The sequence below is a fragment of the Parasteatoda tepidariorum genome, chromosome 5 (genome assembly GCF_043381705.1).
Source record: "Parasteatoda tepidariorum isolate YZ-2023 chromosome 5, CAS_Ptep_4.0, whole genome shotgun sequence".
Lineage (NCBI taxonomy): Eukaryota > Metazoa > Arthropoda > Arachnida > Araneae > Theridiidae > Parasteatoda > Parasteatoda tepidariorum.
Window position 1 is genome coordinate 8,332,262 of NC_092208.1, and position 13,871 is coordinate 8,346,132.

General features: G+C 30.3%; 1 protein-coding gene across 1 annotated transcript; it reads right to left on the reverse strand.

Moving 5' to 3' along the window:
• Positions 1 to 6,371: 6,371 nt before the first annotated feature.
• LOC122268549 (glutathione S-transferase Mu 1) lies at positions 6,372 to 9,087 on the reverse strand. Its single transcript, XM_043038570.2, has one exon. It carries the CDS (start codon positions 8,948 to 8,950, stop codon positions 8,291 to 8,293), a length of 660 nt encoding a protein of 219 aa, XP_042894504.2. The 5' UTR covers positions 8,951 to 9,087; the 3' UTR covers positions 6,372 to 8,290.
• Between the last annotated feature and the right edge of the window lie 4,784 nt (positions 9,088 to 13,871).

A 13,871-nucleotide genomic window follows, 5' to 3' on the forward strand; every position in this document is an offset into this window, starting at 1 on the left:
CGAATACTGGATAGAAATAAAATAGGTATTCTGAGTATCTTCGTTTTAAAAGAAAATATAGTTTCAGTAGTTAAAAAAAAATGTTTTTAAAATAGTAAAAATTATTATAAATTAAAAGTTTGCTAAGCTTATATAAAATATATATATTTGTTGAATTCGAATTTAAAAAGGGAACAATAATAAAGTAGATTACTTTTTGTAAATCTGACTTCATGCCTTACTTTTCCAGTTAATATTCGTAATAATTCAATGAATAAAATAAAACTAGCATAAAAGCGTATGAAATAAAAGGATTATTTTTAAATTACTATTGATAATTTGCAGTTGGAATTAATTTTTACCCTCTTTTTGTTCTAGCATCGAAGGGATTTTGTAAGAGAATCCCACCAGTTTAATAAATACGCCATTTCTATCGGCGCGAAGTTTTTAATATTTTCTTTTATTATTATAGAGAAATTTGCTCGCTACGCTTGCTAACTCCCAAAAATTCTGACGCAGCTCCTTTCTTTAGTGAGCGTAATATATACATATATATCTGTGTGCTTTTAAAGGGAAGTTACGAACTCAACATTGTTTTCAATCAGTTCGGTGGAATTTTTATTTTATTAAAAATTAACAATGATCAAATATTAAGTTAGTTTTAAATAAACAAAGGCAAAACTGATGTTGTTTTTATAAGTAAAGCACATTTAGATAAATTTTGCAATATCACTTTCTGCCTTTACCTCATTAGTTAAGATTATCATTCGCATTTAAATCACAAATATCTCTATAATGAGTATCTGCATAATCAGTTTTATATAAAAAAATAAATGAAAAACCGTTGACGTAACATTTGAAAGTCAAATTCAATAGAAAAATTTTAATGACAGATTTACAAACATGACAAATCGATAAATTACATCTGGTTATAAGTGGGACAAAGGAATTAAGTTTTTAATCAAATTTTACAATACATTTCATTCCATTAGTTAAAAAGAGTGTTTTTGATATTCAAATATTGCATTTAGTTTTATTTGTATCTGGTCTCAAACTTAAATTTTTTTCTTAAAGTAAGATTTCGTTTAAAATTTTTTCTAAAACTAATCTTTACTCTGCACCACACTTTACAAAAATTTGAAGAACTCGTAGAGTTTAAAGAATTGTATTTACAAGAATAGAAGTAAAGTCCCAGGGCTCGAAAAACAGCCCGTCCTCGACGGTCAAAAATTTTCCGCGGACAACGAATTTCTCGAATCCGACGTCCGCGCGGACGGTCATTTTCCCGTTAATGTTCGTGATACATTTTCAATTTTTGTTATGTTACAAGAGTCTTGTAAGTTACAAGGCAGCAAAATGACCCACAATACAGCAACATACTGCGCATATATTGATGTTTTCTCTGTCTGGGAGTACTGCAGCGGTTGAAAGGGGCTTTGCAGCAATAAACTTACAAAAAAACACAATACGTACTGGTCTTAAACAAGAAGCTTTAAAAACAATTATGAACATCTACCTAAATGGAAAACCCCTTTTCAGATTTCTGTTCAGAAACCTCTGTAAATCATTGGCTTGATTGTGGAACTGGCAAACGTCATATTTGATTCATTTAAAAAACGCAGTACCCTCGGATAACTTGACATTCCAGATAACTTGACCCTTGTCATTTAAGTTATTTCATAAAAGAGATACTGGTTACTATTAGTAACCTAGTATTTCTTTTATTACTGTATAATGTAATCCTAGTAACGACTAATTCATTGTGCAATTTATATAAATGTTTGTAATAAATAGGAGAAAATTATTTTTTTATTTATTTTAAAGCGACGGGTTAGTTTCAACGGAGGACGGGTGCATTGTTGGACGAGCCGTCCTCGGGGACGGGTAAAATTTCTGAGTTTTTTCGAGCCCTGTAAAGTCCCTTTCCAAATTATTAGACGCACTATAAGATTCTATGTGAAATTTTAATTATCAGGTGATACTATACAGTTTTATTGTTTTTACTTGACTGAAACCAGTTTGCAGTTGTTTACAATCGTGTATCAATTGATTAAATTAGACGATATATTATATAAATGGAGAATATTTATTATATCAGTATATTATAAGAATTGAACCAAATTTTTATACGCACGGTAGTTTTTTAATACTTACATGTTTCGCACGTGTTTATATGCAATACTTATATATTTAAACATACATGTAATGGGTTTTTATACAGGAGACTTTTTTATATACTTCCTATTTGTATTTATTTTTAATGTATGTTAAATGCAATGTTAACCCATTGATACACGAACGTAAACAAGTGCAAACTGGTTTCAGCAGCGTAAAAACAATGAATCTGTATATGTACCTGATAATTAAGATTTTACATAGAATCTAAGAGTGCGTCTAATATTTTGGCCAGGGACTGTATATTATCTTACAAATGTTTTTTTTTTTTTAATGCAGTTACTATTTTATTTTCTGAAATTTAACATAAATGTCAGAAAATGTTTCAGATGATTCCAAGAAATTTGACTTAAAAAAGCGTGATAATTAAAATTATAAGTTTCAAGTTATACATACACTTTACGAATCGTTGGTTATAAAATGTATCGGCTGTTATATATTTAATATCAAACAAAACTGTTAAGAGGAAATATTTACATCAAAATTATGTAGAAATTAAGATACAATTTTGTTTTACAAAAATAGGATACAAAAATAATTAATGTCGATACATCGAAATAAATAATGTCGAAATATGTAAATAATTAATGTCGTGCCGGTTGTGGAATTCGCATTGACCAGACATGGTTGGGATTCGAACCCGGTTTACTTCATTGGAAAGCAAAGGTTCTAATCCCTGAGCCGCTAAGGCTCAAAACAAAGAACTATTTTATAACCGTCGTTGAATAGCCGGCCCAGTTTTTTTGGTTTACGACTAGTGTTCAAATCCGTAGCCTTGTAACTTTGAATCCAATCCAGAAGACAAGGGAACTTTTGGATCAAGTATTAGGAGAAATTTGCCTTCGTGAGCAACAACTTCTCCATTTTAACACTTTAAAACACACTTAGAAATACACATATATAAACTCACATATTATGTCTCATAAGAAATATATGCCTATTAGAAATATATGCATACATACTTACATATTAAGCAACATTGTGGGCCCCCTAATTTGTGTATAATTTAATCCTTTGGTATGGTACTACAGTATATAAAAAAATATTAACTATTAAATAAATATTAACTAACTTAATAAAAATATTAACTAACTTTTTTAAAAATATTTGATTTTAATATTTTTTACTCTTCTTCACTTTTCATTAATCTTTAATTTTTTCTATGTTTTTAACTTATTTTATGAGTTTTATATACTTGCAGCTCATGCGCAGTAAATAAAACTTATTAATTTTCTTTGTTTTTCCCTTTATCCCATATATATGCTATTAAATCAACATTTTTAACAACAATAAATTATTATAATTTTAAAATCGGAAAAAAATTAATAAATATCATATCTCATTTACAACATAACATAAAATAACAAAAACTGTGATATTCTATAAATGTGAATTTTCTATTGAAAAAAAAAAGTATGACTATATCATTATGTTAGCAAGAAAAAAAAAATGTTAATTATTTTAATGACTTTAAAATTGCAACTTTTGAATCAGTTTATGGTTGGTTGGTTCTAATGCCACACAGGCACAAAAAAAGTATGACTATATCATTATGTTAGCAAGAAAAAAAAAATGTTAATTATTTTAATGACTTTAAAATTGCAACTTTTGCATCAGTTTATGGTTGGTTGGTTCTAATGCCACACAGCTCTATGGGTGAAACCGAGCAAATCTACAGCAGAGTGTGTGATTCTTGTTTTTCAGTGGCGCCATCTATGGCGACTTCTGCCACATCATACGTCACACCTGTTTATAAGGCGGACCCATTCATTCATCCACAGATCGTAATTTTGACCTGAATCAGAGAACGATCGATCTCCAATCCAGTATCCCCAGTAGCTATAAATGATTGCAAAACATATCTGATAATACAATATGAGATGAAAGTCTAATACTAAATGCATGAAATATTCATTTCCTTAAACTTAATTCTTATAGGAGTATATCATTAAAAAAATGTTAATTGCATTCGAGTAAACATTTCTAGACATTAAGTTCTAAATCGAATCATTTGTTAAATTCATAGAATTATTATTTTTTATTCATCGTCAAGATTCAACAGTTTTTTTACTTTAATTTTATTTATTTTATCTTAATAATAATGGCAGTATAAAGTAATTTTTGAACACATTTTTCTTTTCCTGCTAACTTTTGGAATGTTTTTCAAATTTTTTTACAAGCTTTTCAGAAAAAAAACTTGTTTTTGTATTGCATGTACAAAAACAAGTTCCTTAGTTGAATAATAATATAAAACAAGAACATTTGTTTTATATTTTTATTCAGCTAAACAAATTGCAATTTACAGAAAACATAAATTGAGCGAAAATATGTCTTTGACAAAGTCAAGTAAAAGTATAGGTTTTTGTAACATACCCTAGAAATATGTACAAAAAATAACATACACAGTAAATACATGCAAAAAAAAAAAATGAATAATGATGTATTTTAGGTTACTTACCTTTTACTTAGAAACCACAGAAGAAATATTTTGAATTAAAAAAAAAATACTCATAGACTTTAGAACACATAAATTGCTTTTTAAACATGCACCACTCTCTTTACAAAATACTTCAAACGAAGACAGAAGTAAGGAATACTACATTGCTATGAATGATGGGACGAAAACAAAAATAATAACGGACCCTTTTTTTCCCTAGAAAACAGAAAAGTATTTCTTATTAAGTAGGCAGTGAGTGCTTCAGTAGTGTTCGTAAAAGGATATGGGAAAAACATAACTCTTTGAGGGTAAAACAAAAGGGTTTTAAAGTAAGAAAGTTACATTTCTTAGAATTTAAATTCATAACACATACTTCAGCTTTTGTTCCTAGAAATGAGAATAAACATGCGGAGAAAAAAATCTTATCTAATAAAAAAGAGTGTACTTCTCAATAATAAAGGAGTCACTAATGGTAAAAGAAGTGAAATAAAAAGTCAGAAATTTGAATTGCTGGAAAAGATTTATGTTTTTAAAAAATTATTTAAAGTTGAAATGTATGAAATAAAAGTTTTCAAGGTGGGTCAAGGAATTTCTAGAGATGACCAGGCCTACTTGGTCCCGACCTAGTTACGCCACTGACCATCATACGTTAGTGATAGCATGTTGTTCGAGCAGCGAGATTAAATTCATTTTACCAATGATCATTTAGGCTTGAATTTAGAAATTAGTATATTGTTAATAAGGCAAGAAGTGTTTATAAATGATCCTTTTTTTCAAATGTCAAGTTTATAAACAAGTATTTATTATTAAACAAATCATATGTTTCTACTTAACACTACTGTTTCACTATTAACGTTACCCTCTTTAAATACAAATAAATCAAGTAACAAATATAAGGCGTACATGAAACACTACTCAAGACAGTCTCAAAACAACGATCCCGTCGCGAGAAAAATGGCTTCAAAATATTCAGGAAACAGCAACCCGGAAGAATAAGCAATAAAAAGCACGTAGCGCTTCCTAGTGCAAGAAACACCATCCATACCTTACAATTCAAATTTTTTCAACTATTATAAGATAAAATGCTGACCGCCGAAATTAGCAAGCAACGGCAAAGGATTTGACATTGAATTCAGCGGCTGGCCTCAGACTTTGGTATAGGGATTGCCTTTCTTTTCACTTATGACTGAAACTTGTTAACTGATCTCCTATACTTTACATTGGTAGTTATGTAGATAAATGCATATTACTTCATAGCAAATCAAACTAGAAATTTATTTGGCACTAATTATGATGTGTTGGTGATGACTTTTTTGAGTTTATGCTAACATGAACACTGATTCCTATTTTTAATAAGTGCCAAATCTAATATGGATATCTAACAATATTTTTCCAATATAAATAATCTACATAATGTAATAACACATACGCAATCATCGGCCTTGTATTAGATAGTTATCAATGACTGAAACACTTTGTTATTCGATATGTATTATTAATGATCACACTAATTTATTTATTACTCAATATGTATTATTATCATAAATGATAGCAATATTGTCCTGTATAATACATTAATAAGTATTATCGGTAGCTATGTAAACTAGAATCTGGCGTTGTTCTTTTCTGCGCCTTGTTGAACGTGACTTCATGGTCTTTATAACCAATAAGTAACATTTACAGTTTTATTTTATAATTGGCAATCAGTGCACCTTTATTTCGAAAAGAAATAAATAGTAAAAGTCAGGTAAATTTCTAACAATAAATCTGAGAGTAATCATTTATCAACAATAACAAAATTTATTAATAACAATAACAAAATTTTAAAAAAAATATGTTAAACAAAATCAAATTATACTAGAAACAACAAGCCTATAACGAGAAACATATAAATATGTAAAAAGAAATAACATAAGTAAACATAATATAAATGTTTAGCATTTTTTATGCAAACATAATATATTTGATTTGGTAAAAAACAAAATATTGCAAATTTGTATAAAAAATATTTTTTGTTCTTTTACACATTTTAATTAATGCGATGACAAAACTCTCAACATAATCAAACATTAATTAAATGAACCTATTTTTTAAATAACGATTAGCAAAGTTATTTGTATAACTTTGCTTAAAATAATATTGAGCAAATATTAGACTATAAAATCAATCAAGGATATTCACAAAAAAAAAGGTGCTGATAGGGGTTTAAAAAGTTGAGCATAAAAGTTTTCTGCATTTATACAAAAAGTCTTCGAAAATAATATTCATTATTTATACAATGCAAAGTATAAAATAAAATTTGTTAACTTTTACATTTCATATAAAATTAATTTAAATTAAGTATAATTTAAGCATGGTATTAAGCATAAAAGAAAAATAGTAAATTTCAGCATTGTATTATTTTTTCTCTATTAAAATAGTTTGAGTTAATCAAATAGTTTAAGCCAAATACACAATTTTAAATAGTTTTTGACTATATAGAAATTCGATATAACAAAAATTTATCACAAAAATAAAAATTCCATTTATTTAAAAACAAAATATTATTTTCACTTCATTAAATTTGTATGTTCAAAGTTCAAGAAACTAAAAAAAAAAAAGAGAGAGAGAAAGGGCCCAAATTGATTTTAAATGGGAAATTTAAAAAAAAAACATGTAGAGTCTTGCCCTAGGGGGGCAACGAGTTAGTCCCTTCCTTCGATGTTTTATTTAGTTTCTTGTGGGACACATCAGGGAAGTTGCCAAGGCTTTGTGTCCCATGTCAGAATCGCGGCGACATTGTCGCAGAATGTTACTAAGTTTCTGCTGAAAGATTTTTCCCTTGATTTTTAATTTTATTCTTTTCTGCAGAAATTTATGAAATAGTTTTTTTTTTTTGGAATTGTATTCAAAATATGCCTTTTTTGTGCATTGGAGGGGAACGAAATGCTGGTGGTTTTGTATTCTCATTATAGAATAAGAAAAAATGAAAGAATAATGAAGTAAAAAAGATCGTTTTCTTCTCTGCAGAAGTTTTTGAAATATTTTGTCCCCTCCAGAATTACATTAATAAGATGCCTTTTTCGCGTATTGGCGGGGAAATAAATACTCGTGATTCTCATTTGAGAATAAAGAAGTAAAAAATTTTGATTTTCATTTTACATGTATATTCAGGGGTCTGTCCAGGCCGTATTTACTACCATTTAGCAGAACCTTCACAAATTCAACTTTAGGAAAATTTCACAAAATACTTTTTCTTAAAATTTTATTTTTGTATCCCTTAAGAAACGATAAATTCACATTTTGTGTTGATTTTTCAATATAATTTTTCACAAATTATATCTAAATTTCCACAAAATATGTACCTTTCAGAAAAACCTAGACAGATCCCTGATATTTGTTATTATTAAAAGTATCTTGCAGAAATATATTAATGCTAGAGAGGTCTGTTGTAGAAAGCCCAAAATTCTGCCATGGGGGTTTCGTGTTTATTCTGAAAGAGATCACAGTACTGAAAACTCCCCCTGCACAAAACTCTAAATTTTTTTTTATTTTAAAAGCTTAACAAATTTAAAATCTCTTTGCAACCTTGGCAGTCCTAGTTGGTGCAATCAATTGATACGGAAATATCACAGAAAAGCACCAGAAACACCATTTCGACATTCTTGAAAATGCTCTCGAAATCAATAATCAGATTTATCACAGAAAGATTTTGTCATATTAGTTTGGCATCTCACCACTACCACCCCAAGTACAAGCATCTGGTGGGCCACAAATAGGCCATTTTATATATGCTGATGAGTTTAGATATTCTTGAAGTTCCGGCAAATTCCTAATTCTATCCTGGAAAGCTTTAAGGTTAGGAAAAGCATCCAAAATTGTCTTAGAAAACAAAGAGGGAAAATCAAAATTATCATAAACCAAGAAATCTACATAAGTTATTTCATCACCGGCGAAGAAATTCCTTTCCCCTAAGAATTCCGAGAAGGGTTTTAATAATCCTGGAGCATTTTTCAAAAATTCTTTTGGCGAATCATTAGATTTAGCGTAAACGACATCTCTGAAAAATACAGTCGCAAAGTCAGTTATTTGTTGTTCAACTAATGAAGCACGCAACTGTTCTTCCTCGGTTTTTCCTTCTAAGTTGTATTTTTTCGCCAAGTATCGCAATATGGTTAAGCTCTGCGTCAGTTTTAGATTATCCTCAAAATAGTAAGGTAAGTTTGGGAAATCCAAACCTAAGGAAAATTTTTCTTTCTGCCAAGTACCGTCAAACTGATACCTTTTGTCTACGAATTTTACATTTTTATAATGAAGCAAGTATCTAATCGGTTCACCTAGGCCACGGAAGTACCAATAGCCTAAAATAATTTTGCTCATTGTAAAATTTTATGAATGTGAATTTTGAAGCTTATAAATTATCGCAGGTACGATCTACGGTACGATAACGATCGCTATCTAGAATGTTTTTATTTGAGTGACTGAAAAAGTGTCAAAGCGACGAGTTTTGAAACAAAAGTTAAGTCAGGACTAAACTCGATAGAAAATGATAGCTAATGCAGTGGCAGATGGCGCTGGAGATCGAAATTCAACGCGAGTTTACCGGGTTACCACTTCCGACTGATTTTTACGCCCGAGTTAGGAAAAATACGACATTCAATATTATTATACTTGTGTTTTCCATATAACGCGTTGTTTCAATTTAACTTTCAACGAAACAAACAGCAAAGGAATTTGGAAAACTTCGCAAGCTTGTTATGATGCTAACCCATAAGAAAACAAAAGGCATTATTTTACACAAATATAACCAAATAAGGGGTGACACTCAAAACATGCCAAACTTTACACTTTATTTATGCTGTGATAATTTGTTAAATTTGTCTTAGGTTCACGACCAGATAGTAAACAGTAAACTCTAAAACAGTAAACTCTTAAGAATGATGAAATTACGCGTAAGTTTAAACACAAATCATAGAAATAACCTTCCTAGAATATTAAGCCTGTTCAAACTTCGCCTTGTAAGCATAATATAAGCGGAGGGATACACTGGAAGTTTTCAAAATTTCTTCTGGTTTTAGGAAGCTTATTATTTTTTACATTCAGTCAACCACCCATACATGCACAGGTGGGTAGATACTTTATTTACGGAGCACTAGAGTTGTACAATAAGCTATTGTCGACTGTCTGGGAAATCTGTCTGCAGCAGGATAGCTCATCCTCTTTGGTAGCTCGATGACATGTGCGCGAAATCGAGCACTTTATGGTAGAACAGTTTAACGTGAGTGATATCGCGCAGCCTAGGCCCCTACACAAGCTGATCAAAGCGGTCACCTATCCACTTACTGGCTGCAGCCAGTGATGCTTGACTTCGGTGTTCCACTGGGAACAGTGTCTTTACGATCAGTCCAATGTGGAACCCATACATGCATAAAGAGCTTTCACACTTTAAGCAAAGAGGACTACAACATGTGGGTACAACTAGAGGTACAATAATTAGAAAACTATATTCAGCTTTTAAATGTTATTAATGGAAAAAAAAGGTAACAACATCCTATCGCCTACAAATGGCAATAAATATAAGTTAATATTACAAAATACTTAAGTTTTAATATTTCTTTCTAAATTGGAAGCTTTTAAATCATGGGCATGTTTTGGAAGTTAAAACATCTTGCATCACTCAAAAACTAATAAAAAATGATCTTAATTATATAATTTTTTATTTATTTTATTTTTAATAAGATGCTTCAGGCACTGCATAGAAAATCCAGTCCGAGTCGTAAGTAGTAGCTACTACTACTAGCAGTACTTTATTAATATCACACTAGAGCAGCACAATAGGCTGTTACTTGTCATAAACGATGCATTTTTCTAAAGGGGGATCACAAAGTTTTCGTTCGAGGCGTCTGCAATTCAGATGCCATATGTAACTGCTAACGTTGCTTTTGCGCAACTCTTTCTAGCTATGTAAAAAATAACTTTTTTAAAAATAATGGATGAAAATTAGTGGTTAAGTTTAGTGTATAATTTCTAATGTTGAAACCTCTTTCTATTTATATTTAAAAATTGTAAGCGCCACTGTCACTGTTTTGGGCGCTTAATTTTAAATTACATTTTGCTTTACAGCGCAAAAACTACAAGACTTAGAGACTTAAAATTACAAAAGTGTATAGAAAAATGCACAGAGTAAGATACAATAAAAAAAAGTTACCATTTGACAGTTATGCTACTCAATATAAAAACTTCATTTGCATTAAAAAATACGAAGGTGGTAAAATTTGTGCCGAGTTCTCTAAAATAGGCCCCAATTCTAAAGACTCGTTTGAAAAAAGCTTTCGAAGTTTTCTGGTCCCACGCAATGGATTTTGATGTAGTTCTCAGAAATTCCAAAATTTGAGTACTTGTTTTCTTAGCTCTTAAAGTATTGGACATATCGTTTTAAGATGATAAAGGAAATAAAGTAGAAAAAAACAATGAAAGAAAGATAATTGAAGAAAATTAAAGATAGAAGCTTTTTCCTAAACTTTTCAAACTTTTAAATTTTCAGAAAAGATGTCAAACAACAAAATGCTTTAAAAATCCTTTCAAGCAAGGTCTGGCTAAATGATTAAACGTTAATAGAAACACTTTATGAATCATTATTATAAATTTATATCCTGTAACTATTAACAATAAAGATTTCCCATGTAACTCATTTTTTAAATTGGGTTTAAAGGGAACGGCTTAAAGCCCTGGGTACAAAGCCTATTTAAAGAGTCCCTTAAAAGTGGACAAGTTTCATTTAACATGTATAATTCTTAATCCCATTATAAAAAGGTAATTTTTTAGATTGTAATCTATTGCAGCAAATTGTAATCTATTTGAAACCTTATTTAAAGTACATCATAGAGAATTTCAAAATTTAATTTACCTAATAAAATAAATTAAAGAATAACATTTAATTGATAGAGTAGGAGTTGTTGGGGGAGAATGATGAAAATTATTTAGGAAACTATTTGTATTAAATATCTATCAAAGAATCTACAGGCGATCTCGACGCTCGAATACGCCATCAGGGGAGAAGATTATTTCCAAGCCATTGGCTCTCCTCCTTCCCTTTCCTCCTCTTCTCAGTTGTATAGAAATGTATTAGGATATTTTTCCTTTTCTTAATATTTTTCGTATTTAATTATTAAAAATAGTTTTTTAAATTTTCATGACGCTTTCTTTCAGAACTATGTTTAATGTAGTTTTTAGTTACATTTAGTTTCTTAATTTAAAAGATTTTAATCTATTTGACAATCAAGACAGAAACTAACGTATTTCTTTCTTCTATAACTTTCCACACGCTAATGGTGAAAGCATGCGAAGTGTTGCTATAAGTAGAGAGTTGTGCACTGCGCCATCTGTAGCCCATTTCGATCGCCAATAGCATTCTGAAAATATTCTTTGCACGATTTATTATTTTACGAAAAAAAACAACTATTTATCGAGTTAGTTTACTATTTAAAAAAAATATGAATATTTTTTCTTTTGTAATTTGGTGTGAGGACCCTGGGCACGTGCCTGAATGCCCTCCAGTAAATCAGTCTCTTTGTGTTTCAACTTGAAATAGTGGAAGAAAATCGAACATTTCGAAAAAATTCAATTAAATAAGTACACACTAGAAATTCACTCCACTAAATTACATTTTATGTAAAATATATATATTTATGTAATTTAGAGATACAAATATTTTCTACTCAATAGTTTTATTAAATTGAATTCGACGAGAAATTCTTTCTAAGCAACAGCAGTCGAATCTCGAGTTTCTTTTAATGATAAATTGACTAATTTTTAATCGTTACAAGGGACAAATTCGATATTATCTTACAAATTCATGCTGCATAAATTTTGATTTGAGGATATTAATATGATTTACTTTATTCATTCTGTAAAATAGGGCCAACTATTTTTGATACAAGTTAAAAAATTTTTTAGAAATAATTATTAAATATCGAGCATTTGTGATGAAAACGTTTCCAAACTTTTATTATTAAAGTTAAAATTTAGAAATCAAACACACAAGTTTGTACCGCAGAATTTATATTTTTTGGCATCAAAATTTTTGAACCAGAGTGTTGAGTTAAACCCAAGATTCTTTCACGAAAATGAAGACAAATAGATCGAAAGATACAAAAAACCATTTAGAAATTGATGCTAGTGCGCGAGTATTTGTCACCTGAAATATTGGGCTTGTTGAATTTCTGGGTTTGCCGGCCAGGTGGCCAAGTAGTCAGATTGCCTGACTGTGAAGCCAATGGTTGCGGGTTCGAATCCCACTTAGGACAAGGATGTTTCTCTCTGTGTGTTGTTCTCTGTTGTGTGAGTGCGGCCCATCCTATAAATGGGAATCTGTGGCAGTGGGGTGTGAGTAATGCCCCTCCGTGACGTAGGTTCACAAGTGCCCACCGGGTAACGTCAAACGAGCAACGCTTCCGGCATTTTCGGAGGTGAAGAATGAAAGTTCAGTGCCTGCCGTAGAAAAAAAAGTATTTTTTTGGACATGCGTTTTTCCTTCGTAAGTTATTCTTTAAAATAGTACCATACTCATAAAATGTATAGCCAACACGAATTTTTTTCCAGCTGCAATATGTCATCCCTTTACTTCATGCTTTGCTCCACACTTTATATTTTACGCTTTACTTTTTACTTTGCGGTTTGCCTTTTATTTGGCTTTCCTTTTTGAAAGTAGCGTTTCCAAGTAAGTTAATAAAATAATATGTAACACATGACAATGTACACTAAATTAGAGTCGATTATTTAAGGACAAAAACTATTAAGGTCAATATGAGAGAGCGATAATGCTGAAATTTAGGATATCTTATGTTTCTAGTTCTTTGTCAACATGAGCTTAAAGCTAGAAAGCATTGGATCAGCAGTAATATAGATATCAGTCGTTGCAGCTATGGAGGAGACAAAGTCTTCGTCGAATTCGCAAGTAATATCTGAGATATGTTCAAAAGTTCGTGATTGCATTTGGATTAACGCTTCATATTTCACGCTAAAACAACACAAAAAACTGCACAAAGAACTTCATTTTCGACTGATACATGTGCTAACAACATAACTTTTGTTATGAAGCATAAAATAAAATGAACGCCAAAGTTTGAAAGATAATTTTGAGGAAGTAATTTTGCCCCACATTATACAGTTGACTTTTAATAGGCGATCGAAATAGGCTACAGGTGGCGTAGAGTAGAACTATCTTCCTATGGCAACACTTGGCATGCTTTCACCAATAGCGTGTGGAGTGTCATAGGAGAAGGAAGTGCTTTAGTTTCTG

What these genes read in the sequence shown, in the direction of transcription:
- LOC122268549 (XM_043038570.2), bottom strand. Translation starts at nt 8,950, where the DNA reads ATGAGCAAAATTATTTTAGGCTATTGGTACTTCCGTGGCCTAGGTGAA.